Genomic DNA, 27,247 nt, shown 5'->3' on the forward strand with positions numbered 1-27,247 from the left:
ACACAGGAAAAGTAAGATTGTTACACTGAGCTCTTGGCTGCCAATGCAGGGTGCAACACTGCTTCTTGTTGGGAGTTTTGCCATTGACTTGATTGCGAACAGGACAGCTTTCCTCTGTCACAGCTGTTTATTTGTTGCTCCCCTTCCACTGCTTTTTGGTGCTGACAAGCACAACCTGTGCCTCTTCACCAGCTTGCACAGGTGGGTTATATTTAAACCACTAAGCTTGGAAAGTATTTGAGAGTGGAAGTTAAAGGGAGGACTTTTTTTTTGGTGCCTTTTACACAGAAGCTAGTGTCTGAATTCAGCAGCTTGTGGAGCACAGGCTTTAAATGGTGCTTGACAAATGGGAAACCAGTATATGTCACTGACTGACCACCACCGTGGAGAGCACCTTGAGACAGGAAGAGAAAGTGGCAGCTCCAATGCATGAGAGGAAGGCCATGGTTTATCTCTGTGAACCTGGAAGTTGTGTAAGTATGGCTGCTTCTGGGGATTTGACTCTGTGGTGGGGATTTTGAAGCTGAAAACAGGGCTGTGTGTGGAGCTAGATGATGACAGTGAAACATCACCTGCTGGCTCTGCAGTTAAGCTCTGTGAAGCCAGCCCCTCTTCGCAGGCAAGGCAAGGCTGCTCTGCCATGCTCCTGAGGGCAGTGACTGCTTGGCTCTCAGGGCAGCTCAGAACCTTTTGCTCAGTATTGTTTGGAGGTACCGCATTGCAATAGCATCCCACAGGCTCTCCTTTCCCTGTGCACAACCTCCCAGGAGCTCTTCAGACTTCTGTTGTCACTGCTGTTCCACAGGAGCCTTTGCCAACAGAGGCTAAGGGACAGCAAACTGTTTAGGGCGTGTTACAGGAGGCTGCCCAAGCTTTACCCTGGATGTCCTTCCTGGCTGCAGAAGTGGGGAAGGCAACTTGCCTCTTGTTCCTCTGGGCATTTAGTTTGTCTTTGTCTCATGATCTGCATAGGCTGGAGGCTCAGGGCTAAAATCTTTCTTCATTAGCACTCTAATTTATACTCTAAACTATGTGTTTGCAGTAACTGAAATAGATATCTGAGAATGATTTCAAGATACTTAAATCTAGTTAAGTACCCAATGTACCTTCCCTGAGGCTGAGTGAGCTTTGAAACTGTGTATGTATGACAAATATACATCTGTCTTCTTTGTGTCTTCCCAGGTGTGGGGAAAGGCCTTTAAAAGTTCAAATCTAAAACCTTGTGCTTGGCCCTGCTCTGCAATGAGCAGCCATAAATTGCAAAGAGGAGGTTCTGGCTTTGTTTGTTCAGATTTTTATGTTGGATATTTTTCTTGGATGTGCCTGCTGGATATGTTCCTAAGGCTATGACTTGCAGAGAGTGGTGAATCTGTTATCTAGTAATGTTTCTTGTGTTTTTGTTTTTCCCCTTGGTCCACTTCAAACAACTACAAAATGGGGCTACCTAATCTTCAGAAAAAACCTAAACAACCCACCACCAAAACTTCTGTCCATAGCAATACTGAACCTTAAAAAAATACCCTGTAGCCACTAAGCCACACAGCTTTGAATAATTGACTTTCTCAACAACAGCTGAAGTTTGTGGCTTTTCAAGTGAATGGAACTGGAGCCCACAGAATCATTGTCTGTTCAAGCCACTGCCCAGGTGGGAAGCGGTGCTGGGTAATGAGCCAAAACTTTCTATATAAAAAGAAAAAAGGATAGCTTCATTTTCAAGAGGTCTAGGATTGGATTTATTTTAAATAAAAGTGTGTTTATAAGTGTAAATGTATATGGAAAAAACAACAGATAATCAGCCTGAAAAATGTGTAAGCCACAGATGTCTTTTGGCATGTGCCACTTGGATATAAACCTAGAAACACAAAGCAGGTTCTTTTGTGGTTAAATCTCATCATGTGAGGGAAGTAAAGTAATTCATAGTCTTGGTGTAATTCCTTGTTGTTGTATTTGGAAAATAGGCAACACACAATTCAAAAGATAGTTCAGACTTTTTATCTTTGATAAAACTTGGTCCCTGTCATTCCCATGGATGTGAGGAGAGTTGTTACTTAGGAAAGTGCAATGTTCCCTTGTGTAGGTACAAGGCTCTGCTGCCAGTTAATTCAGTATGCTCTGAGAGTACTGAAACTGGGCCATTGAACACTTGTTGATGTTTAATCAAATTGTGATTTATGGACTCAGACTTTCTTCTGAACTTTATATTACTTAGAGCCTGTCTAAGGGACAGTTTCTAAGGGACAGAAGCAAGAATGAACAAGAAGAAAAGAAGCAAGAATGAACAAGAAGCCCATTTTGATGTGATATACCACATTTTTCATACAGTGAGCCTATCCATTGCAGAATTTTGTCTTGTCCCAGGTGTAGGGATTTTACTACTTGTAGTCTGCATATATGAATTAATAAAAAGATAGGTGTCCTTCTTATCAACTTGTGGTCTAGATGTGGGTTTAAGGCTTTATAATCTTGGACATGAAAAAAATGCCTTGGAGGAGAGATTTAAAACACCAACATCTTCAGATTGTCTCACTGAAAATATTCTCAATGTTTTTGGCTGGAACACCACCTTACTCTCATCATTTACATTAGCCTTTCTACAAGCCAGTTGTGAGAAAGCTTTCCTGGACAGAAAACTGCCTTTCTCTTTTCCATATGTTAAGGATTAACTGGCCTAGTTACTTTAGGAATGCATTTCCCTTTCCTAACTGTATTCCTCAGAAAAATACTGTAGGTAGGAATCCATAGCAATCACTGAATATGATGACCCTGAGTGCCCTGCTGCAGAGGCACTACCTGTGCAAAGGAGTACAGCTCTTGGGAAATGAGTTACCACAAGAAAAGAAACATACTGGGTGATTTGGTGGGCAAATCTAAATCACTGCTTTTTTAGTCCAGTGTCATTTTGAAATTAGTAATATGTTTGAAGCTGGGATAAATCTTCAATATGCTTCCTGGTAAAGTGTCCTCTAAGCTTTCACTGCTATTTTTTTGTCCTCTATAAATGGAGAGGCAATGAATTTCAAATATGAAATGAAGAATTTGGAGACAAAATTGTGATTATGTTCTATATGTGCAAACCTAGCTTTGCATTTAGAAGCTGCAACTGAACTTGTAATGAGTGACCTATTGTCATAATGAGGGATGCATGTTTGCACTGATTCCCATTTAGCAGTTGGTTTTCTATGCTTTGGAAGGTGGGGTGAATTTAATTGTTTTTTTTTTTTTCTGCTCAACTAGAAATAGGTGTGCATGTTAGCTGGGTTTATTTTTGGGGGCGAATGGAGTATGAAAAAAGAAGTTTGCCTCATAATTACTGTGTGAGTGGAAAATGTTAGGCATGTGTTAGGATTAATATAGCCAACACCTGTGAGAGCTGTTTCAGTCAAACAGCAGATGGTGTAAATTCCTTAGTAAATAATTTGGAGTTAGTATTCCTCTTCTGAGTAGTATGAATCTGTCCTCTCCCCCACTTTTTTCTTTTAAGCCCTCCAAATCTGCTTTCCTTTTCTGTCTCTAAAATGATCCCCAAGCCTTCACTCTCTGTTGATCCAAAAAAGACTACAACTTCCCATTGAGACCTTTGGAATATCTGTGGGCAGTAAAGATGATCTCCTCTTGGATCTGTTAATCTGCAGCAAAAGTTTTGATTTATGAAATTATTTTCACGATATTCTGCAGGACCCAGCACAAGTTGCAGAAAGGTCAATGATGAAAAAGGCCTGGGTACTACACACAGGTCCAAAACGCTGTAACAGTAAATTGCAGTGCTGGTAAGTGTCTTGTTGGTTTGAAGGGTGGCAATGTGACAAAAATAGAGTCATTGTCTCGGTCTGAGTGTCATGGAGAGGGTTTTGTGCAGATGTGAAAGCAAAGAGAGGAAATGCTGTAAATTGTCAGTACTACTATGAAGTCTTTTACTCACCTGTTAGTTTTGCTTGTTCATAATAAAGTACAAAAGTTGTGAAACAGTTTGGTCATAGTTATGAATGTGCCACTGCTGCATTTTTTAAAAACAAAAATAGGGCAAATATGAAAAATAGGGAGGACAGAGGTGTTGAATCTCTTTCAGTTTGATCATTTAAATTTCTGATGCTTCTGGATCTTCCATACTCCCATCATGGTGATGAGTGGAAGTCAAACCACCACTTTAATTCTAATGCTGATCTGGACATGGCAATTAGCAAGACGAGGTTTGATGCCGATTAACAGAAATGTTCTGGTTGCAGCACAAGTCCTTGTCCAAACTAAAGTCGAAGGTGGATGGCTGCTCTCTGGGTGCTGAGGATTTTGTTTTGTTACTGGATGAATAGATGAGAGAGGAATTTACTTTCTTTGTGAAGTTTCTTCATTCAGTTGTCTTTAGGGAGATATTTTAAGACAAAAGAAGAAAAGCAAAAGCCTTGTTCTAGAGGTGAAAAGAACAGTGGAACTTCAGAATCCTATAAATTGCCTTTTAAAAATGATCCTACTCATAGAGTGCATGAGATGAACACTATTTTTGCCTCTTTTGAGTTATAACTTTTAGTGAGAATGCAGCTGCCCGCTGTGCAGTGCTCAAGAGCAGTGCCAGAGCTCATGGACTAGTGCTCTGTTCCACCTCCCACGAAAACCCCACATACACAGAAAAATGACCTGGTGGCAGGATGTGATCCAGATAATGTCATTGGATTCAAGAATATTCTTTTCCTTCTCGTAGTTGCTGGGTGGTTTCCATGGATAAACATGCCATCTAAATGAGGTGCTTATAAAAATGTGCATTTTCCTAGAGTGAGGTTCTTTCACAAGCACCTGGTGGCAGATTTTGGAGTTATTCTTGTGCAGAGGCTGGCAATAATGCCTCAAGGACAGACAGAAGAACAGTTTTAGATTTAATCAGGTTCCCTATACCTTGAGTTCCTCTTCATGGTTTTTGCCTTTACGATCCTAGTCGACAGCTCTTGTACTTAATGAGATAATTTTGGCTTTTCTCTCGAATCTTGCATTTTTTTGGATCCAGCTAGGAAGTCTCATTATTTGTTTCTATTTTCAGCAGAAAATGGAAACTGTCCTTCTCAAAACTGGAGCACAACAAACTACATCATAAAATAGTAGTAAATAAAACTTATTCTAAACCAAACAAAAACTTTGTATAGTATTGTGAATCTCTGTACCATTTTGTCAAAGGCAGACCACAGTTTAATTGAGCTTTCAAAATAGAAAAATTAAATTAATCAAATCTATTTCTATGGAAAATAAATGAGGCACTTCTCATCACATGAATAAATTGTTCCTTTAGAATATTGTTTTGTACCATTATGGCTTCAAATACCATTTATGTTGTCTGCTAATGAAAGGTGTCTGTAGCAGCTAACACACCAGGTATGGAAAGGGCTCAAAATTCCCAATTCCTTTCAAAAGTGAATACAGTGTGTCAGAAAGGAGAGGAGAAGGGGGAAAAGAGTAAGGAGCTAGAACTTTTTAATAACAAGAACTAACCTGGGGAGAAAAGTTCCTATAAAAGGATAATACATAAAGAGTTTTTCACACTGCCTCAAGTTTTTGTTAAAAATGTATTCAAGATTTATAAAGATATTTTCAATTTAAAATACTTTTTTTTTTCTTCTCTCTTCCCTCTCACAGCTTAGCTACCTCCAAAATAAGTTGAAGGAATGGGCACAGTGGTAATTGGTTTGAAGAAAATGAGATAGGGAGGCAAAAGTTGAAAAATATTGCTAAAGAGGGATTTGCTTTAAGGAGGCAACTGACCTATCTCAGTGTTTTAAAAGTATTATTTGAGCTTTCAGGCTGTATTAGCTCAATGGCTTTATTAGTTGTTGCATATACTAGATATAAGTAACTGTAACTCTAGATTTTGGAGAAATACTGACGTGCAACTCTATTTGCCAAATCAATATGTTCATTACTTGTTGCAGATTGGATTCCACAAACGAAGTGCCCATGGGTGGTGATGAGATCATATCTGAAATACCAGACAAATTCTGTCATGGCTCCAGGTCTCTGCAAAGCAATGCCTGACTCTGCAGTGCCTGTCTCCCTTTGACCTGGCTGATGGCTGGTATTTCTGGAAAGAATATTTAAGTTTGTGGATGTTCCTCTTTTATTTATTTATTTTTTTTCCTTTTCTTCCCAGAAAGCCCAAAGGCCCCAGGGCAGGGTCTTCATGGAGGGGAGCCCTGTAGTTTGGCTTGGCTCAACCTCTGATTTATTGAGGCTGAACTGCTTCACAATTTCCAGTAAAAAACAAAAAAACCCACATTTGTGTCAAAGACTTTTTATTTTTATTTTGATTGCTGTGGAGTTTAACTGCCTCAAACTGGGGCCAGCCTTTGTTCTGTCTTGCAGTTAAGTAACTCTGGCATTTATGATAGCCTGCAATTACTGTACAAACTATCATTTTTCCATTTCAAAAGTTAACATTTCTCCATGCTTGCAGCATTATCTCAGATACCACAATTATGTGCATCCTCAGGAGGAGGAAATGGCTGTGGCACATCACATACTGTGGTGTGGTGAGTGTAGGGAAGTGTATTTTGGGGGTTTCTCTGATAAGTGTTCTTGTGGAGCCAGGTTTTCATAAGTGTCTGATGAGAAAAGTTAGTTCACAGCACATACTGTAATGCCCTTCCTAGGAAGGTTTGCAGCTATTCATTCTTAAGTGATTTAAACATATAGGTAGGAAAGGTAAATACAAGGTAGATTACAGCAAAAATAAACTAGTGAATACCCAAAGCCTCATTTAGTCTGAGGCACACATGAGAACATCATCCAGGAGTCAAGAAAGACCAAAAAGTGTTTCTAAGTAGGCAATGGTCTCAAACATTTGAAATTAAATCCAGTGTGCAAGGAAACCACTTCCTACAGGAACTGCTAAAAGAGCAGGTTGGCTGTGGCAGGCCTGGGAAAACAGTGCTGTGCTTGATTTGTTTGCTCTGATTTGCTCTTTGGCTTCCTGGAATTTTTGGAGTTCAAGCTCAAATATATGGTACCTACAAGCAAAGCAAGAATAAATCCCTACCTTGCCTTTTTGTCAGGGGTTTGCTATTTATTTTTTCAGGCAATCTGCAATCTGCATATGACACAGAGCACGTGGGAAGGCAGGGATTTTCGTCATTGGTCTCAGATGAGCTGAGTTCCTGATGGCTTCAGTGCTCTGGAAACTGAGGGATGTTTGCAGATGGATTTGGATTTATAAGATGTGCTGCAAAAATAGATGCAATTTTAACGAAACCTTTCACAAGAGGCATATAAATTCTTCTGCCTTTTGCCAATGTATTAACTAGGGACGTTGAAAAGTTGTGTCAATCTCTCCTTTGCCAGAAGCTGTGGGGGAGAACTATGTTACAGCCTTTAAGTATGACAGCTTTCTATTCTTCTGGAGCTAATCTGTCAAGTCAATTTTTTCATGACCAACTTTTTACAGGTATGTAGATTAACAGTTTATTATATAAATGTAGTCCAAGGGCACTGTTAGTTTATTTTCCTTTAACATTAACATAGAAGTAAGTGTAACCTGTTCTAATGCTTTGATGGTTTGATGTACTAGGATGGCCAAATACTTCAGTTTTTCTTTTTGCTCTTTCATGACTTTGAGACAGCTGGTAAACACTTGCTTCATTCTGCATAAAGGATGGAATCAGCTGTGTTTATTGTTGAACAATGTAGTGTTGATTTGGTGAAGAAGAGATTAAAAAGACCCAGGGAAATACAATCCCAAAGCTTGGCTGACATCACTGTTTGGCAGCCCATTTAATATAGGAAGTCTTGTCTCCTCCTCAGAGTTCTTTGGAGTTCAGGAGAGGCCTGTCTTGTATTCAATCTGCTTGTCCTGGTCTGTTCCATGGCTTTGCTCTCATCTGGTGGAGGGAAGGCTGCAAAACCTTCCTGCTGCAGCATCACTACCTAAGGCCTTCTCTCCCAAAGACCACACACAGCATTTTATGTGGCTTCTGCTGTAATAAATCACATAAAGCAGCCACTCATACAGGGCTTGTAAAAGCTGACTTTTTGTTTTGTCTAAATGGTGGTCTGAATAGTGCTTGTACTCCATGCACCTGTCGGGTATTAATAGGAGAAAAACAGGATACAGTTTAAAACTTATATTTTATAATGTTGTCCATTTTAGTGTTGCCATGGAAGGTGACAACACCTTGAAAAGAGAGTTTTACTCTGGATTTTAATTTGTGCGGTTAATGGTGTGTTTATGTGAGAAATAATTAAATGCACAATGGTTTCTTAATCTATTTATAAAAATTCAGTGGATGGCCAGTTAGATAAATTAATCACAAAATGTTGAAAAGTCTAGTAGAAATCTAATTATGAGTGAAAATAGATTCAGTTCTGCAGATGTGGGTAACAGAGCTGGTGTAGGGTATGGAACACAAGTCCTGTGAGGAATGGTTGAGGGAGCTGGGAGAAGAGGAGGCTCAGGGGAGACCTTTTTGCTCTTTACAACCACCTGAGATGTGGGGTTGGCCTCTTCTCTCAGGCAACTAATGACAAGATGAGAAGAAATGGCCTCAGGCTGCAGCAGGGGAGGTTCAAGCTGGACATCAGGAGAATTTCTTCACTGAAATGATTGAGTCTTTGGAATGGGTGGAGTTGCTATCCCTGAAAGTGTTGAAGAAATGACTGATGTGGCTCTTAGTGCTATGGTTTAGTTGACAACGTGGTGATCAATCAAGGGTTGGACTTCATGATCTTGGAGGTGTTTTCCAACCTTGATGATTCTATGAAATATCTGTAGTCCCTTTAATATCTTGGACGTATAAAAGCTCTCTTGGCGCCATCAGAAAAGTTTTCTGCTTGATAAACTTAGCACAAGTGTCTGATGTCTCAGTTTTACAGTAACCTTGCTTGTTTGAGCAGGCAGTGTGATATCAGGGAGGGCAGTAACCTTCAATGTGTTACTAAAACAATCAGATTTTGCCTTTCTGCACAAGTACACAGCATGTGTAGAGTGAACAAAGCCCTCCTCTGCCTTTTATTCTCAGTTTAATCTGCTAAGAAAGATGAGGAATTGCCTTTAATGAGCCCAAGAAGTAGCTATGCCCATTCTCATACCCCTTTAAAACAAAAAGTAGCCAGATGTGGCTCTGATTCTTATGGTAGTTGGGTGCAGTCTCTCCTTGGACTGCGAGCACTATTTTGTAGTGTTGCCCTCAAGTATTGTGCAAATGGATCAAAACCAGTAATACACTAAATATAAATATACTAAATACACTAAATATATACACTAAAATATAAGGAAATAGTGGGAAAACACTCGTTGTTTATGGTTTGTCCAAAATACTCTTCTGAAGTAAAAAAGTGATGCAGAAAGGGTCTTCAGTGAGATTGTTTAAATGTTGAGCAGGTGGCCAAAGTTCTGTGCAAGTCAGCTCTGTTGACAGGGATCCACCACAGTTCAGAGCCGATCAATATCGGTTCACAAGCTGAAAATACTGGTATAAAACCTGTTGTGTCTCACTGTATGTGGCTGTAAATTACACTTTTCTGCAACAGCACCTTGAAAGTCCAGCCTTTAAAGTGCCACTAGAAATTAGAGGTAGCAATGTCATTAGATCCAGGTAGGTTTTTTAACACTGCAGTATCAAAGGAATATTCCCTGGTCCAACAAAACTTCAGTGAGGAATGAAGTGCTTGTGTTGACAGAAGTTGGTAGGTTCACTTGATAAATAATATTTTTTTTTCTTTTTGTTTTAATTAAAATGAGGGATACAATTTTACATCCTACCATATTGTTTTCCTAGTAAACTGGCTTTCAAATCACAGTGTGAGTTTTCAACTTTGATGTTCAAAATACCCATTTGTGCCAGTATTTTCTGTATGGGGAGCAGAAGCTGACTGATTAAGTTGCATATGCTTGTGAGCCACCATGCTGTGTCACCCCCACAGTGTGCTGACACAGTGTTTATGTGTTTGAACAGTCTTTTCCCACAGATATGTAGCTCTTGCATCACCTCTTTTTACCAAAACAGGACAGTATGTGCACAGATTCTTTAGGATATTGGTAAAGAATGAAACAAACTTGCATATAACCAAAAGCAGCCTTTATTTTTCACCCTTGTTCTCTTTTCTTGGTTTTCCTTTTTTTTTTTCCTAAATGATAAACTAATTTTTGTCTGAGCTTGAGTTGTGATATCATTGTTCCTTGTTCAACTTGTTATTTACAAAATCCTCTCCACTTGTGTTATTTTTTTCTACATGAATCCATGTTGTCATTTGCAAGACCATCGTTTGCCTACAACTACATATTTTTGGTACTGTTTCTTCATTGAGACACATGCCTAAAGACTCGGTGGCTGTACATTTTGTTTTGAATATGAAAGCTGTGAAAGGTCTGTACAGCCCATTGCTGTGTCTTTTACTTTATCATTGGAAATAGATTGCCAGCTACAATCTGTATGTATTTAATTTGTCAAAAAAAAAAAAGTGTTGGCCAAATTTTCACATTTTAGACTTATTCAATTTACCTTAATGGTCTTTAACTGAGAGTTATGTTCACACAGTAGAGGATAAAATAGACTGAAATTTTTTCTCAGAGCTATTAAATTTTTCAACTTGATGAGTTCCCATCTAGTCCAGAAAATACAGGTTTTGAGTGTGTCCAGTGTCCCTATCACTTCTGGCAGCAAAGACCTAGATTGCTTAGGGTTATTGGAAGATAAAGGAATAGTGCAAAGCAAGGAACGTGAAGAGGAATGTGATTATTTCTGCAAGGCAGAAACTTGCTTTATTTGACAAAGAACATGCTCAAGCTTTAATGAAATGGTTTGGCTTTAAGCACACGCTCTGTATCTTCCTGGCTAGACATGCATTTTGCAGAATCAGGGTGTGAGTGACTCACTGGGCTGCACAAGAACCAGGGACAGAATGGAACTTGTGCTCCAAGCAGAGAAATCCCATGTCATGGAAAGCATGTCACTTCCAAATGAGCTACTGGGGGCAATAGCTTCCATGTAGACCTTAAGGTAGGTGGGCTACGCAGCCATCCCCTCTGAGGCATTAAAAAACCGTTCTGAATCTAAGCTATTGCATGAGGGGCATGTTCTATTCAGTGTTGCAGTTACTAGGAGTTTCTGTACCAGATTTCTCTTGACTGTCTTCAAGAGTTGTGTCAAAGCCTTAGAAACCTTGGTACTCTAAGCATTTCAATGGTGAAACAGCAGCTGTGCTGAGACAAGCCAGAGGTAGCCCATGCACAAACCATGGGGTGTCTGGGGGAGTTAAAGGCAAGTGCCAAAGGACAACACAACCGATTTCAGTGAAGACTCACAAGCAGCTTGTCTGGGAAGTGCTGAGGCTGCTGGCCCTAATGTAGCAAAGCATTTCAACAGGTGTCAGGTTTTAAACATGTCAGATTTTTCATTTTGTTTCATATGAGCATCCTTAAGTAGTGTGCTGGATTGGGATCCTGGCAGGACTGAAACCTTAAATATCTTTGCATGTTAAGCAGTGTAAGTTATAGCAAGAATTTCTTTGAATTTGCAGCTTTTTCTTAAATTCTGTAAGATGGTTATACTGTTTCCCTATTGGTAGTTCCTGCTTCTTTTAGTGCTTGAAAGAATTCACTGGGTTTTATAATATTTAAGAGTCTACATTTTTCTTCCTACTAGATATGCAAACATGTTTAAAGAGCTTGGAAAAAAAAAAGAGAGACCAATCAATAAGCCCTGCAAAACTAATACTGATGAAAAATACACTTCTTGCACAGCTTTGAGGTTGTCCATAGAAAAAATTGCAGTCTTGTCAAACAAGCCATCACAGAGAAGCACTTATTTGTTTTCTGGCCTGCCAAAAAAAAAAAAAAAAAGTGATTTTGAGAGCTATATTTGCACTTAGCATGGAGGCAAAGATAAAGCACGTCTAGCAACAGCTCAGCTGAGCTCAGCTTATCTGAGCTGTAAGAACTCACACTTAACAGCAAACCATCATAAATGATGGATTAGTTCTACAAAATGAGTGCTGTTGAGCTTGATTCTGCTTATGTTTCATGATTACATTACACATCTTTGTGTTTCTCTGGTGATGATACCTTTCCCTTTTGTGAAGTTTCTTCATGCTGTTCTCGCATATTATCGAAGAAGGAATTTGGAGACTGGATGGCAAATACTGAATGCAATGCCTTTTTCAAAAGGTATTAGTTGTTTGCCAAAACTAGGTGAATAAAATGACTTTTCAGCATAGAAAAGCATATGTTTCTTTTGGCTGATGAGAAGAAAGCTGAAGGAAGGCTGGGAGAGCTCTCATGATTCAGGCAGCAGGACCTGGACTGTACTTGCCCAGTTTGCACTATTGTAACTTGCAGGTTTCCTGCTGTTCTTCTAAAACAGATTTTTCACATTGATTGAGGGTCTCTTGGCTTGAAAGGAGGGAGAATACAGCAGTTTTTCAGTGCAGAAGGGGGGTGTTCCAGCTGTAGGTTCTCTGTCTGCCCAGCTAATGAGTCTGCCTGAGATGGACTTCAGCAGTTTCCAATATTGAAAACTGGGCCAAGCAAAAAAAACCATAGAGGACATGATTTCATAAAGAATTTTACTTACTAGAAAAAATAAAAGTATTTAAATGCAGATCTTTTGGAAATGAGCACTATTACTGCTGTTCCTCCAGCTGGTTAGATTTAAACTTGTAATTACAGAAGCATACCCAATAAGCTGGCCCCCAAAATATGATACTAGTTGCCTCAGTCACTTCACAGACCTGACTATAATCTTGAGGTTGCAAAGGTTTTCCAAAGGGATGAATTTGCCCTTTCATTTCTCTTCCAAAAATTCCATTTTAGTAATGAAACGTGATCTCAGCTTTTGCTCCTTGTTCCAGTGGAAGCAAAAGGAATTAAGTCTACTTTCAGCATTGTGTCAGCTGCTGGTCAAGGCTTTGGTTTATGATCTGAATCTATGGTGGTATCCAAGTCTGCAGGTAGGCCAGTATTCACAAGAACTGTGAAATAAGTAGAATCCTGCACCATCCACCCCCTTCCTGGTGAGTCTATGAATTCAATGATGGTAAAGGTCTCTTGGAGCAATTCTTTGACATTAGCTCTGCTTGCTTGTTCAGGTTACTGAAGGGGGAGCATGTGGAAGATGTAGAAATGTCTTGGGCAATATGGTTGTGGCAATATTTAAAAAAAATTATTATTTTTGTTGGTTTTTTTTTCCTCAGGAGAAGTTTCTGCACTCAATGCAGTGTGAGTGCAAAGTATCTATGCAGGGCTAAAGCATTTACTGCTTTCCAGCCTTCCACTCTGCAGGCGTGCAGCAGGCACAAATGCACTCAACAGTCCTACAGAGAACTTGAAAAAGTGGCTTGTGGGATAAAGGTTTGCTTGTTTATTGGGGTGGATTAAAAGACAGAAAAGTAAATGTCATGTCTAAGTACTAAGATATGCTGCTGTGCTGGGTAAAACAAATTGAACTTTACATCTAGATTGCATTAGTGCGCTGCCTTCTTTGCTAGTCACGATTTATAGGTTTGAAAAATACTTTCAAGCCCTAATTATGAGCATTTCTTTAGTCACATAATTTGAAGGAACAGTTTATGGTTTAAAAGGGAAGGATTTTTTCTTATTCATCTTTTGGTTCATGTCTTTATTTTTTATATTTCTTGGACTTAAATGTTCTTGTAACTGTTACAAGGTGAAGTGAATGCCAGAATAAAAATCTCAGTCTGACTGGAAATGAACATTGCCTTCTTTCACAGTAATAAGAATATCTGTTCTTTGTTTTCCTTAAGTCAGTTTATTTTAATTATGATAGTAATTAATTTTTCTTTTAACTAATGAAATATCAGTTGATTTTAATAATAAGTTTTGTGTGATCCAAGTTCTTTTAGTACTCAGCTCACAATAAATTGTTCCTACAAGTTATTGATAAAGTTGCAAAATTTTGTAAGAGCAGCTAAATGCTTTTCTGCTTTATGACATCTTTTCAAATAATTTTGATTTAAAAATTATCCTTCATGTACCTTATTTAATAGTGAAAACAAACAATTTTTTTAAACTAGCTTGAAGAATTGATAAATTCTTAATATTTACAGAATATAAATGTTATCCTTCTGGGTCATATACTTTTAGACTATGCTGATCATACAGGAAAGCAGCTTTTCATTTTCCCTTACTGGTCCAATGCTGCAAGATAAAACCAGTGTACAAGGGAAAGGAAGTGTGCCTTGAGTACACTGAGTTTTCTGTGTGGGGCAGTGGCACCCAGAGGTGCTGCATTTTCCCCACAGTTTGCTGTGTTGCATGTGCTGAATTCTAGTTTGTTGTCTACTTCAGAGCAGAGTGTAAAAATTTCAGAGAAAGTAGAATAGCTGTAAATTTATATTAAAATAATGGACCATAGCACAGTATTTTTAGATTCCAATTCTCTATAGCAAAAGGAGTGAGCCATATTTTCAGCTGGTGAAAGCTGGCACTGCTCCATGATTGCTCTCTTTTGTTGATATCCATGCTGTCCTCCAGTAAAACAGAAGCTGTTTATCCACTGTAGGTTATGTTCATAATGAATCTATATCAGAACACAGTTTTACTTTGGAAGAGTAACTTTTTAGTTCATATGTCGGATGTGAGCTTTGCATTTATTCTGGAGTCCATATTTTACCCAGAAAATGAGTGTTTGCAAATTTGGAAAATATTTCTGATTTTTTTTTTTTTTTTTTTTTTTTTTTTTTTTTTGGTGATGCTTCTTAATTTGACAATCTGATCCTTTGAATCTGATCTGATTTCTTGAGGGTTTTTTTCTTCAGCATCTGCTTCAGGAGGCCTACTGGCATGTGGAGGAAAAAAGTATTTTAAGACTTGTTCAGTAGAATGAAGTGGCCTGTTGATCATTAACTGTCTTCAAAAGATGGAGTACCACCAACAGATTAAACAGGTGGAAAATGTCTACACAAGAACTTTGCTGTAATCAGAAACAAACCATTAGAAACTGTTGTGGGGAAACCTTTGAAGGCAGGCTGGGTTATACACTTTCCCAGGCACTGCAGTTGGGAAAACCAACCTGTTGAGAGTCAAGCCTGTGAATAATCAAAACTAGGTCAATTTGTTCTCAAAGATTGAGATCTGAGTAATTTTGAAACATGAGCTTTCTTCATCTAAAGAAACTGCACTGGTAAGCATACACTGCATATAGGATTTGAGCATGCCTTTCCAGCCCCAGTGCAAGGGAGTTGGAAGTGTTTGATTGTACCAACAGTGGACTGACCTTTTGGTATTTCATTTTTTCCGGCTGCTGTTTGTTACAGGCCAGGTGAAGTGTTTCAGGATGGGTGGTTGATTGGTTTTTTTTTGAAAAGAAGTATTCACGATGTGTCACAAAAAATCATTTTGATGTTGTGTGATGGAGCAGGCAGATGAAAGGGCTGACGTCAGTCCCTGCCACAGCAGTGACAGACTGAAACGTGTGCTCCTGTTCTTTTGAACTCGTGTCTTTATCAGTACCAGTTCACACACTGATGTGTAAACTGTTAGAGGCAAAAGCCAGCTCCTGGGAGTCTGCAGTCACTAATACTAGCTCAGGCTGAGGACTGGGGGTTTATTTTATTTTAAAGCCATGGTATTTAATGTCAGTCTTTGTCTTGGAGCCTGAAGAGTTTGTGTATTGGATTCTGGAACTCCTGTTTCAAATATAACGTTGAAATGACAAATTTACTCCCTGCCTGTTGGAACAGGGTTTAGTTTTGATTTGTTTCTAAGCTGTTTAGAAGAGAAAGAAAATGAAGATAGAAGAATACCTAGCCTGTGCTGGAAACTTTGGTTTTCTTTGCTGTAGTAGTGAAGATGGTGATGTGGCTACTTTAGTCCCTCTACACACAATGCTTGCACACATCCACATGAAATCCCGCCAGGAAGGTCTGAGTGGCTGCAATAGCTACACTGAGAAAAGAAAGGCAGAAAGTGAGATTGAAACACTCTGTGTAGTGATTTTTGCATATCTGATCTATCGTGTCTTAAGAAACGCACTTTGGTTTTTCTAGATCTGATTTCTGTCCCTTACAGTTTCTGCTTACTCTCTCCCACAGTCCACAACTATTCTGCCAAATGAAAACGAGAAAATATACTAACTGTGTCTGTACTGAGGAAGTGGTTTGCCATATGAACCCTATAAATGCTGATACCAAAACTATAGTTGATTATACGGATGTGGGCCCTGGTAAAAAGGAAAATGGGGTCTGTTTGCTAGCTAAAGGGAAAAATTTTGCTGCTGCCTAGGCTTTCTGCCAAGGCACAGCTGAAGTAACAGTATTTTAGGTGTGTGTTGTGTGGGAGACTTTTGTCCCTTTGATTTTTATATAAGTTCTTGTATGAACATGGCTGTGAACAAAGAGCGAGTCTGGTTTGATCTCACATTGTCATGGACTTGCAAGTGAAAAGGTGAGTGCATACTTTGACAACTGAGCATGGGACAGGGCTCCCAGTGCTGCCTTCAGCCCTGAGTCGGTGCTGCTCATTTCCCTGGCATGGCTGCAGTGGAGTGTGGGCAGACCCAAGGCAGATGCTGCTCTTGAGATTCCTGTTGCAGTGCTGGTGAGGGGGTTTGACAGCTGGAAGTGGTCAGAGGAGCAATTGCTGGCAGCAGAGTGGGAGACAAAACTGTGGTGTGTGGGTACCTGCAGAGCTCCATCCTCTCTGCTTTCTCCAAGTGTCCATGCTATCCAGCAGGAATCTTCCTGCCAGCTGGGAGTTAGAGCAGCTATTTAATATAAACATTGGTTCTCATCCAGGGAAAATGTAGATTGGGGAACATGAGGTGGATAAAAAGTTGGATTTCCCTAGAAATATTAGAATAAGGTCATAATGCATGGCACTGTTAGATACTAGTGTAGAGTCAGTGAGGTGCAGAACTTTACTCATCTCTCAAACTGAGATTTGCTGTTGAAATTCTCTCATCCTTCCAACTTACGAGGTATAAACTTTGTTACTTTTATACCCACATTATTTATTTTTTTTTAGCTGGGACCTGCACTTCGATGTAAGCTAGAAAATCAGTTAATCAATAGATTTTCTTTAAAGGAAAAAGTAGCAATGAATATTCAGCAGTTGTAAAAATGCTCTTGAGATTGCCATCTAATAGAGGTGAAATAAAAAGTGGAAGCTGATTAGAGTTCCAGAAAATGGGATATTCATCTATTTATAGGAATTTGAGGCTTCATCTGCCAGGTTTTATAATATCCTTGATTTTAAGCACTTCTGGAAAAATCATTAAATGAAGGAAAAGTAAAAGGAATGTTAAAAGAGCCAAATTATGTTGATTTACAAAAGAAAAATTCAGCCAACATCAATTGCAAAATATAACACTGCTGTATCTGAAATGTGGTCTCATCATTGCTGAAACATTGCCCCATGCCAGGGACTTACTGTCTCCAGCACAGACTGATGTCCTAAGCCTGAGATACAATGGGACTTTTCATGGTGCATCTTCTTTATTTACAGGGTCATTTTCAATGAAAGTGCCTCCCCAGAGGAGATTTTTCTTTTAAATCTATTTTCTTGCATTCTTTTTGTGTTTGAATGCTCTTGCCTCTCCCATTTCTAGCTCCTCTCCTTTGGAGAACATCTGTGGGACTTGTGAAATGAAGATGACCTTTGGTTGCTGTGAAAATGTAAAAAAAAGTTTCTGGACTTCCACTTCAATGGAGATGTATTAAAGAGCTCCTGACATTGTGGGAGACCTGGAAATCCTCAGGGAGTTTTTGTACCTTGTGTTTGGTTATATTAAAAAGACTCTGCATATAATGTTTTAAATCTAAACATGTACAAATTATGAAATTAAGTGCTGTTATAGGGTGACATACTCAATATCACATGTGGAAATGTTGCCTGGTTTTTTATTTATCTAAGTATTACTATAGCTAGAAAACAATGTCAAGGGTTTTGAGAGGGAAAAAAGGCTCAAAACAAAACTAAGCAGAGCTTGATATTATGTGAGAAGAGATGGACTGTTCATGTCGCTTATCATGGTGCTGTTTTCCAGCTGATGTGTGTGCCTGACCCTTAATGTCTGTGAATTGTGATGTTGATGCAAATGCAGCGCACCTGCCCCAGGTGGAGTGAAATTGTGCACTGTATTTTGGTATAATTTCACTTACATGTGAAGGATGTTCAGGTGCTTTGTAAATAACACTTGCAAATCAGGTCTATTTGTAGCAGTTATGTCCTTGTACTGGAGAAAGTTGTGCACAGTATGGACAGGGCCCCTGCTTGGGACAGCAGGGACTGGCAGTAAGTGGGGCTGAGGACAGGAGCTGTGAGCATCAACATTCCTGCCTGCACCATCTGAGAGGAGATGATGTCAAGTGACTCATCCTAGGCCGAATCATTCCTTCCAATCGTTGCTCCTGTATTTTCTTGGCAGCAGTATGTCCACATTATCAGGCCAACTTGGCCGTGTTGTCACTGCTGGTGGGAGTGGCCCACTACAGCCTGGCCCAGGGGAAGGGAAGATTTCTCTGTGAAGAGCTGAGGGAAAACTCAGCTGCAACATTGGCTCCCCCTGCCTCCTCCACTTCAGTGTCTTCTAAATTTTGCTACTCCAAGCAGCATATTCTGAGCAACTGCTCAGAATCTGAGCAGCTGAGCAGAAATTTTGAACACTCAATACTGCTTGGGGGTGTTTTGATGTGTAGCAATTTTACGGGCAATGTACCTTGAATGTCTCAGTTCCTCTGAGCTTTCCTATTTGGCTGTCGGGGGGATTTTGGAACTAGAAAAATATAAGTGTTCTCTATTTGGTGGAGAGAAGTCTATTCTGGTGAATTAAATTATTAAAAATGTGGATCCAGGTTCATGTTGTCCTTGCATTTTGTCATCTGTGATTTTTTTAGATTTCCTTTTGATAATTTCGTCTTCCTGTGTGATTTCAAGTGCCACACAGTGTTTTCACTCTTCTTAACTACTAGATGAAGGATTGGCTTGCAGTCTATTTCAGTGCCTTTCAGGCAGGTGATTTTTCAGTGGAAATTAACTGTGGAATGTTTCAGAGGGTCATCACAGGTTTAAAGGATTTAAGTCCAAGCCACTTCCTTGTGCACCAGAGGGAATGTCAGCAGATATGTTTAGTCTGAGAGCAGGAGGGTGAACAAGGAAGACATTGTATGAAGGGGTGTGGGCTGAGCAGTGGTAGCCACCAGGGACTGAAAGACCAGAGTGTTGCTTATTAAGGTCTAGAACTGTTATTACTCTTGTATTGCTATAGCATCTGAAAAGTATTTAAAGGGGAGGGGACTTTCTGCAAATAATAGTGGAGCAATCTTTGCCTAGTGAAAATTGGCATAGCTTAGATCCATTGAGAACCTTGACTAAAATTTTCTTAATGTGTTTGGTTCTGGTAGAGCTAGAATCTAAAACGTAGTAATTCATAAGAGGGTGAAGGTAGGTAGGAAAATAAGCAATAAGAATTGATTTGCAGAAAATAGGATGTGCAGGCCTTTCCTAGGAATTCAGGAGTTGTGTGTAGGAGGCCTTTTGAATAATCTGGCCAGCATTGTTGGCTATAAGGCACCAAATAACTGTAAAATTTATAACAGCCTAGCTATGGTAAGCTGGTCTCTGGACTAAATTCATCACTGCAAGCAGCCAGCCTGGATTCCTTGCTCATGGAAGTGAGTTAATACATGCTAAGAGTAGGAAGGGTTTCATTGTGCCAGCTGCTTTAGAAGAATTGAATAAAATCGGGGGGGGAAAAAAGAGTAGTCCATTGAAATGCTGCCTCTGAATAGAGATACTGGCAGCAGTTGTGTTTTCTGTAGCGTGCTCCTTGCAGTCCCCCAGCAAACCTTCACTGGCTGGCACAGGCAACTGCAGCTCCCATTAAGCTTAGCAGGAGCTGTGCTTGCTGAACTTGGCCCTCTGCCTGTAGAAAATTAAATGTGTTGGCAGGTTAGCCATAGAAAATGTTCTTCTATTTGGGGTGCTCGGCGCTTGTTCTGAGGTCTTCTGGGCTTGCGGATAAGAGAAATTCTCCAAAATTAGGGCTAGCCACGAGGGCTTAGACAAATTGCCTCTTCCTTCTTTGCCTCTGATAAATGCTGGGAGGCCTGAGAGCTGCACAAGCATGGTCACTGGCAGGCTCAGCACACATGGTGGCCTGTCCTGCACCTTGGACTTCATGGTCCTGCCTATAATAATGAGAAGCACTCCTTTATTTTCTCTTTTATATGGCAAAGGTTTGACAGGGGACAACAAAGTCACAATTTTTTTTTTGTCCAGGTGTAGTGGTCAGACAAGTGTGTGTGCAGTGGTGATTGTAATGTGTATGTACTCACACACCCCCTTCAACTCCTGGAGAAGAATAGATGAATGTGTGAAAAAATCCTCAAATTATAGCTCTGAGTTATTGCAGTGCAACCGTTCCCCCCTTTTCTGGGCTCTATTTTAGCCCCAACTTGTTCTTTATTTGATTATCCTTCTGAATCCCCCTCTTAATTTGTGAGAGTAGATGAGCTGTCCTGTCCTGGGATTTCATAAATTAAAAATACCCCACTCTTCAAATGTCTTGGGACATTGAGTCCTTGTTTTGGAGAGCGGGGTAGTCACTTAGTAGTGTAAATCCCATTACAGGCAAATGGGATTCAGAATTGCTCATGCCTATTTCTTTTATTTAAATGGAAATTTGGTCTCCTGCTAGCATATGGTCACTTTGTGTGCTCCTTGAAATTGTGCCTAAAATAAAGCAGTCCTATAAGATGCTGGTATTCCTTGCATAGTATGATGACTTACTTTTGAAGTGGACAGAATTATATTAACTGGAGTTGCAACACTTCAGTCTCTCAGAATGTTTACAATAAAAATCTGATGCTGACGAATATTGTGGAGTGTATTTATTCTCCTGCTGTGGATTAAACAATTGATTCTGGAAGATTAAAATGCCCTACCTGCCTTCTTGCACACTTCTGTTTTGCCATGTCAAACAATATAAAATGAATACTGCACTTCCCTCTATCTAATTGAATAATTTACTGTAAATAGCTGTCATTTACTTTAGAGCAGTAGGGGATCATTAGCCAAATGGATGTGAGTAAGTCATGCCTTTAATGCGTTAGAGGGGCCTAAAATGGAATCATCTAAATGGGACCATCAATACAGCAATGCTGAATTAAGTCAGAGGCACTTAAAGCTTTAAGTCCTCTTTCTTGTAAATTACATGCTCCCTCGGAAGAAAGATAATCAAGAACTTGCATAAAATATAGCATCTTTGTTTCAAAGCTTTATTTTTAATGAATAAAATAGTACAATTTAGATGACATGATTGGTAGGTATAACTGTGTTTTGGATTTCCCTCATTTTAATTACATCCCTTCCTTAATCATTGAAGCCTTCCTGCTTGCAAGCAGCTACTTGTGCTGACTAATATTGGCTCCACTGTGTGAATAAGTAAGATGAGCAGGTAATAAAATATATTTTCTTGACTTTTATGGGTATATGACCTGATAATTATTTGCAGAAGCTGGTATTTTGTACATGTAATTTTAGAAAGGTCCCAGTCAATCTTAACTCCTAAATGTACAATAAGTTTTTGGGTTCTTTTACTGCTGAAGTCAGTGGCAGGGCTGTTGGGAACTTTAATGCATTTGTTCCTCTCATTGACTCCTCCTGACCCTATCTACTTCTTGCATCCAGTTTTCTGTTATCCTGGAAAAGGTTGGTCTTCAAAAGTTCAATCAGAAGCCAAACTTTTAAGGACATCCTAAGGGGAGGATGTAATACAAGCAGCAATTGTCTTGAGGTATGACAATTTAAAAATTATTGTAAATAACTTTAACTTTGGTAGTTTGTATTATCCATAAGAATTTCCCTTTTGAAGCTGGGGTCCTTTCAACCTCAATGATTCTGTGGCTATGTGATTTTCTGAGTCAGTGACTTTGTGGGAGCTAGTGATGCAGGTGCTACAAAAAAGCATTGCCTGTCTGAATTTTGACTTTGCTGTTTTCTTCTTCTAATTTTTTAGGGGCTCTAGGATGTTCAACTTCCTGATTTATTTTTCCATGTTTACTCCCTTCTGGATTCCCCTCTTAGTCACCTGCTGTCAGGATTCAACCATTTCACATTTTTACCAAAGTCTATTTTTGTGCCTTACGCATTTCACGCTCACATGTATGAAGTCTTCAATTCCTGGAATTAGATTTGGGATGATGCTTTAAAATCAAGTTGAGGTTCAAGGGATGTAAAAAGGCACCTCCAGCCCCCACCTTTGCAGACATAATCTGTCATTGCACTAAAGAGAGTAGAGGAATTTGGAACATTATCACTTCAGAATATGGAGAGAGGTTAAATAAGTTTCTATGTAGCTGTGAGAGGATGGTGAGAAACCCTGCTGTGAAAAGCAGGGTGATTTCTGTATTTTCATTCCCTGGATGTAACCAATGCCCTGTGTTTCCTGTAACTGATTTCTTTTTCTACCCCATCTTACTGAAATGCCTTTTTCTAAAGGTAAATTCATCTTGTGCTTTGAAACTTTTCAGAATTTGCTTATGAACTGCTTTCCCTTTTATTGGATGAGTCATGAGTCGAAAGCTCTGTCCTGTAGTTCTACCATGAGTAATGCCTAACATTTTCTTGGGTTCTCTTTTAGAAGACTATTAAATTAAAAGAAGAATCTGCTTTTTGATATCTTAATGGACATTTAGGTGGCTGGGTCTCAGAACTGATTTACATTTACCACTGCAGTAATTTAAATTTTTTTCCTTCAATTTAAGGATGTCACTGTTTTCCTTGCATGTACATGTTGCTGGTCACTCTATCTTTAAATAAATAAATATATTTCAGGTTTTGGGTCTGCTGTACGAGTGCTGACTGTGCTTTTGGGGACAGTTTTCTCACTGAGGTTTGTACTGACAGTAGGTAGGAAAGCTGGACCATGCACATGAGCTTCAAATTACCTATGTGACATTCAAGTTGTGGTAATTAGTATAGATGATATGTGGCTTCAGGATCCTGTTCTTTCACCTGAGCACTGACTGAGAGAGGGCTATTTCCCTGAAACCTCTGCTCTGAGTCTTGTCCAGATAACATGAATCTAAAAAAAAGAGTTCTGTGTGCATTCTGTCCTGCTTTTGGGGCAGACTGTGCCTGACTGCTCAGGTGGCAGATCCTTCCAGTTGGATGCCAAGGAACTGGCACATCAGTGGGTAGGCATTGGCAATACCTAGCCAGGTATTTGACATGCCTGACCCTCAGATATTTCCTGGTATATTGTAAGTGTAATTGGCACAGGCAGTTCCTTGGATCCAGCTGATGTGAGGGCTGGATTGTTGATAGCGTCTCTAAACTTAGGCACACTGAAAATAATGACAGCCACATTAGCAGGTGGAATGTACACTCTGTCACCCTGAGGGGTTAGGAATGTGTCTGTTTTCTTGCTGAGGCCAATTATTGCCTTAGGTTACACTGGAAATACTGGGAAATGGATGTGTGTTTCAAGATTGGCAGAGCTTTCTGAGGCTGATCGTGGAAAATGGAGATGAAGGAAACTCTTGATCATGGAACTATCTCTAGAAGTGGTAGATGGAAAATGCTGGTATTGTAATAGTGAAATGAGCTCTCTGGAGAGATTTTGGGTTTTCTCAGCTGCTCTTGCAAATGGGAGATGGGCTGCTCCACAGCCCACATATCACAGGTAACAACAGAAACAGGTCAGAAGACTGAAATTTTTGGGGCAGTGGATCAGCAGTGTGACTTCCAAGTTTTGGTGCATTTGCAACTGAATGGTCAATGCCATTGGTCAATGCCAAATTTCTGGAAATGGAAGTTCATGGAGAACTTTTACACTTGTTTATTCTTACCAGTCTCACATGTCTGGAGGGTTAATAGTGCAGAGACTTGCATTGGAAAGGAGTGAACAGACTTCTTTCCAAATGTGGGTCTAGTGTGTCTCTCTTTGATTTGCAGGGAAACAAAGTTCTGTGGCATAGTCATAAATAACTGCAAAGCTCAACCTAAAATTATGGGGTTTTTTTCTATAGGGAGGAAAAATAAACCTGGAATCTGAGCACTCCTAAGCCTAATGATTAGAAATTCACTGAATTTGGCTTCTAATAGCAAAATCTAGGCGTTGGGACCTTTTCTTCCAACTAATTCTGATGTATGTGTCTCTACTTGTGCCATCACAAACTGTTACAACCTCATGATAATGATAGGAAATATTTATCAAAACACTAGCCCTGTTCTGCAAGGAGACTTGTATAAGTTAAAAGATAATTTTACTTTTCTTCCCATATCAATTTTTAGAAAATCATGAGAACAAACAATGTAGCCATCCTGGAACAGACTGTGTAGCAGTTCATTGTGTACTCAGAACTTGTGTGCCAGTTCCTTGCATAATGGGTTACTGAACATCAGCTGATAGATGTGAAGTAGTTGGACTCCTGTAGTTTGCTGCATATCTGGGAATTACCAGATGCATAAGAAGATACAGGCTGTGACTTGTATGCCTGCCAAATTTGGGGGTATAGTAATTAAAAATACTGCGACACATAGTACTTTTTAATTGAAACTGCACAGGTCCCTCCTGGGCTACAATATTTTCAGGTGTGGCATAGCTGTTCACACACATCAACATCTGAACTTTATTTCCCACCAAACAGTACTCCTCTCCTTATATTTTTCCTTATTATTTTGCCTGTGCTCTCTGCCTTGGCCCTTCCATACTAAAATTTCAGCCTGTAAATTGAGTAGGGGGGAAAGATAAAAAAAAACAAAACCAGCAACAACATCAACAAAAAAAAAACAGAAAAAAAAACCAAAAAGAAAACAAAAAACAAACAAAAAAAAAACAAAAACAAAAAAAAACAAACCCCAAACTCAAAAAGTTCCAAAGAAAGCTGACCTGTGCAGGGCCAAAAGTTGGACTTGATGATCCTGATGGTCCCTTGCAATTCATCATATTCAATGATTCTGTGGACCTCATCATAGTCTACAGCTTCCTCATGAGGGGAAGAGGAGGGACAGGCACTGATCTCTTCTCTGGTGACCACTGGCAGGATGCAAGGGAATGGCCTGAAGTTGTGTTAGGGGAGATTTAGGTTGGATATCAGGAAAAGGTTCTTCACCCAGAGGGTGGTTGGGCACTGGAACAGGCTCCTCAGGGAGGTAGTTGCAGAACCAAACCTGCCAGAGTTCAAGAAAAATTTGGACAATACTCTTGGCACATGGTGTGACTCTTGGGGATTGTCCTGTGGAGGGCCAAGAGTTGGACTTTTGATAATCCTTGGGGTCCCTTCCAACTCAGGATATTCTGTGGCCCTAACAAAAGCTGCCATTCCATCAGGTAATACCACCTAAACTTTCTTTGTTTCCCCTTCCATAGCTCTGCAGCCAGACACTCAGGGGTGCTCAGAGTGCACAGACTGAGTGCAGCTCGTTGACTTGAAGTAGGATTTGCACTTTCTGCTCCCACACCCAACTTGATCTCTGGTGCAGAAGTAATGTGAGCAGGCTGGAAAGTCCCCCCCAAGCCTTTAGGCTTGCTTGGAGTTTCTGGATGTGCTCTGCTCATGTTACACCCACCCCTGAGACACTGAATATGGGAATAACCCTGCAGAGCAGTTTTGCCTCTAGCCCTGCTGAGGATTCTGTGTCTGTGATGTTGTTACAGCTTTTTGGCTCCTCCACATTTTTTATGCGAAGGGCAGAGGAAGAAGAAAATGTCTGGTGATTGGATACTCTTTGGCAGTGGTTCAAAATTATAAATGAAGTATTTTCTCCTTACAAACAGAAAAAAGCCCACTGCTGCTTTATTACTTGTTCTCTGTGTAGAATTATAATGACTAGGCAGCATAGTTTACTGACAGGCTGTCTGGAAGTGTTAATTGGAGTTAATTAAAGGAAAAAGCAAGAAATAAAACTATACTCAAATTTTGCTGTAGGCTCAATATTCTTATTTTTTAGTGAATAGGTAATTTCACAACATACTCTAACTTTTTTCCAGCTTTCAGGAAGTTTGTCTACTGAATTTGCTGTGTCTATCTTGAAAAGGCAGGCTTGAAGGTAGAACTTGTAATGAGCATGAAGAGAGCTGGGATCTTTGCAAATACATAGATCAACCACATGTATTTTACATTTTCTTTGGTGTGTTGGTCCATCTTGTATGCTTGTTGCCCAATTTGATTGCCTGCTCTTGCATTCTGCTGAGTTATCTTATTAGCAGGCACTAACTGATCTCTCTCTTCTGCTTTCTTCCCTTCTAACTTTTCAGTACTCTGATGTCCTTGTTTTTCTTTTCCCCAGTATGTTGTAGAAAGGTGAAAAATTATGCTGAAGTTTATTAAAAGAAGTAGGAAGTTTATTAGCAATTCAAATAGAGAAGTGGTTTAAGGACTAAAGATAACACAATCACAGAAGGCCAAGAACAGCTAGCTTTTTGATAAATGTGTGTATATCTGTACTGGTTTAAAGCTGATCTTAAGGTTTTCAGAGTTATGACCCAAATAAAGCAATTTGATATTAACTCGGTAAAATGATGAACTTAATCACCACTGGCAAATACTGTGAAAATACCACCACTGTTTGCCATGTAATGCCTTCTGATGCTAGTCCAATACAGCCTTGGCTAGTGTGGGCTATGACCTGAATTAATAATATTGTTTTGCTCTTCTCTGTTAAAATGTCAGATTCTTTTTTTTCTTTTTGAGGAATATCAAGGTAAATAAAGATGTCTTTTAAACTTCCTGTCTGACTAACAGGAATGGCTATTAGGATAAAATCCTTTCATTACAGGTAATGGTTTGTACACAGAGATGTGCAAATATTGTCATATTTCCTTGCAGTGAGTTATTTGTGTAGGTCTCCATTCTTTTCCCTTTGAAGTGCTTAAATACAGCATTATCTTCTCTATGTACTTGTTTACAGTATTGAACACTAGAATACTTTGTTTCAGTTTGTACTTGCATCATGTTTAACTTTGGGTAAGTCACATAATTATTTTTCTTTATTCCTCAATAGGGAAAGGACTTTCCTTTATCTCTTTTCAGGTTAAGATCCTTTTGGAATTTTTGCATGTTTGTAGGGGAAATAATGAATCTTAGCTCCAATTTCATTACGCTTGGAAGAGTCATGTTAATTAATATCAGAAAATTGTGATAATCTGTAGGCATTTCTTCTGAGCAGCACAATCTGCACTTCTATGTTTGTTCAATCTAAGGTGCAAAAATCTCCCATTTTCCTTGTGCCCTACACAGTGGCTGGTTGAAAGAACAGCCCTTTTATTTTTGATCTCTTTACATGGAGGCAAGATGAAATCCTGGCTATGGTGTTGGG

At 39.5% G+C, this 27,247-nt stretch overlaps 1 protein-coding gene across 3 annotated transcripts in view; it reads left to right on the plus strand.

The window, feature by feature from the left end:
- Positions 1-269: 269 nt before the first annotated feature.
- The window catches only part of INSC (INSC spindle orientation adaptor protein), a 125,397-nt gene continuing 98,419 nt past the window's right edge, over positions 270-27,247 (plus strand). For all 3 annotated transcript variants that reach the window (XM_069016835.1, XM_069016836.1, XM_069016841.1), the window contains exon 1: positions 270-473. Coding sequence is in view for 1 of the 3 variants with exons in the window: in XM_069016836.1 (XP_068872937.1) it covers positions 430-473 (44 nt within the window). In the remaining 2 variants the exon portion in view is untranslated. The remainder of the gene's footprint in view (positions 474-27,247) is intronic.

This window comes from Aphelocoma coerulescens, chromosome 5, assembly GCF_041296385.1.
Source record: "Aphelocoma coerulescens isolate FSJ_1873_10779 chromosome 5, UR_Acoe_1.0, whole genome shotgun sequence".
NCBI lineage: Eukaryota > Metazoa > Chordata > Aves > Passeriformes > Corvidae > Aphelocoma > Aphelocoma coerulescens.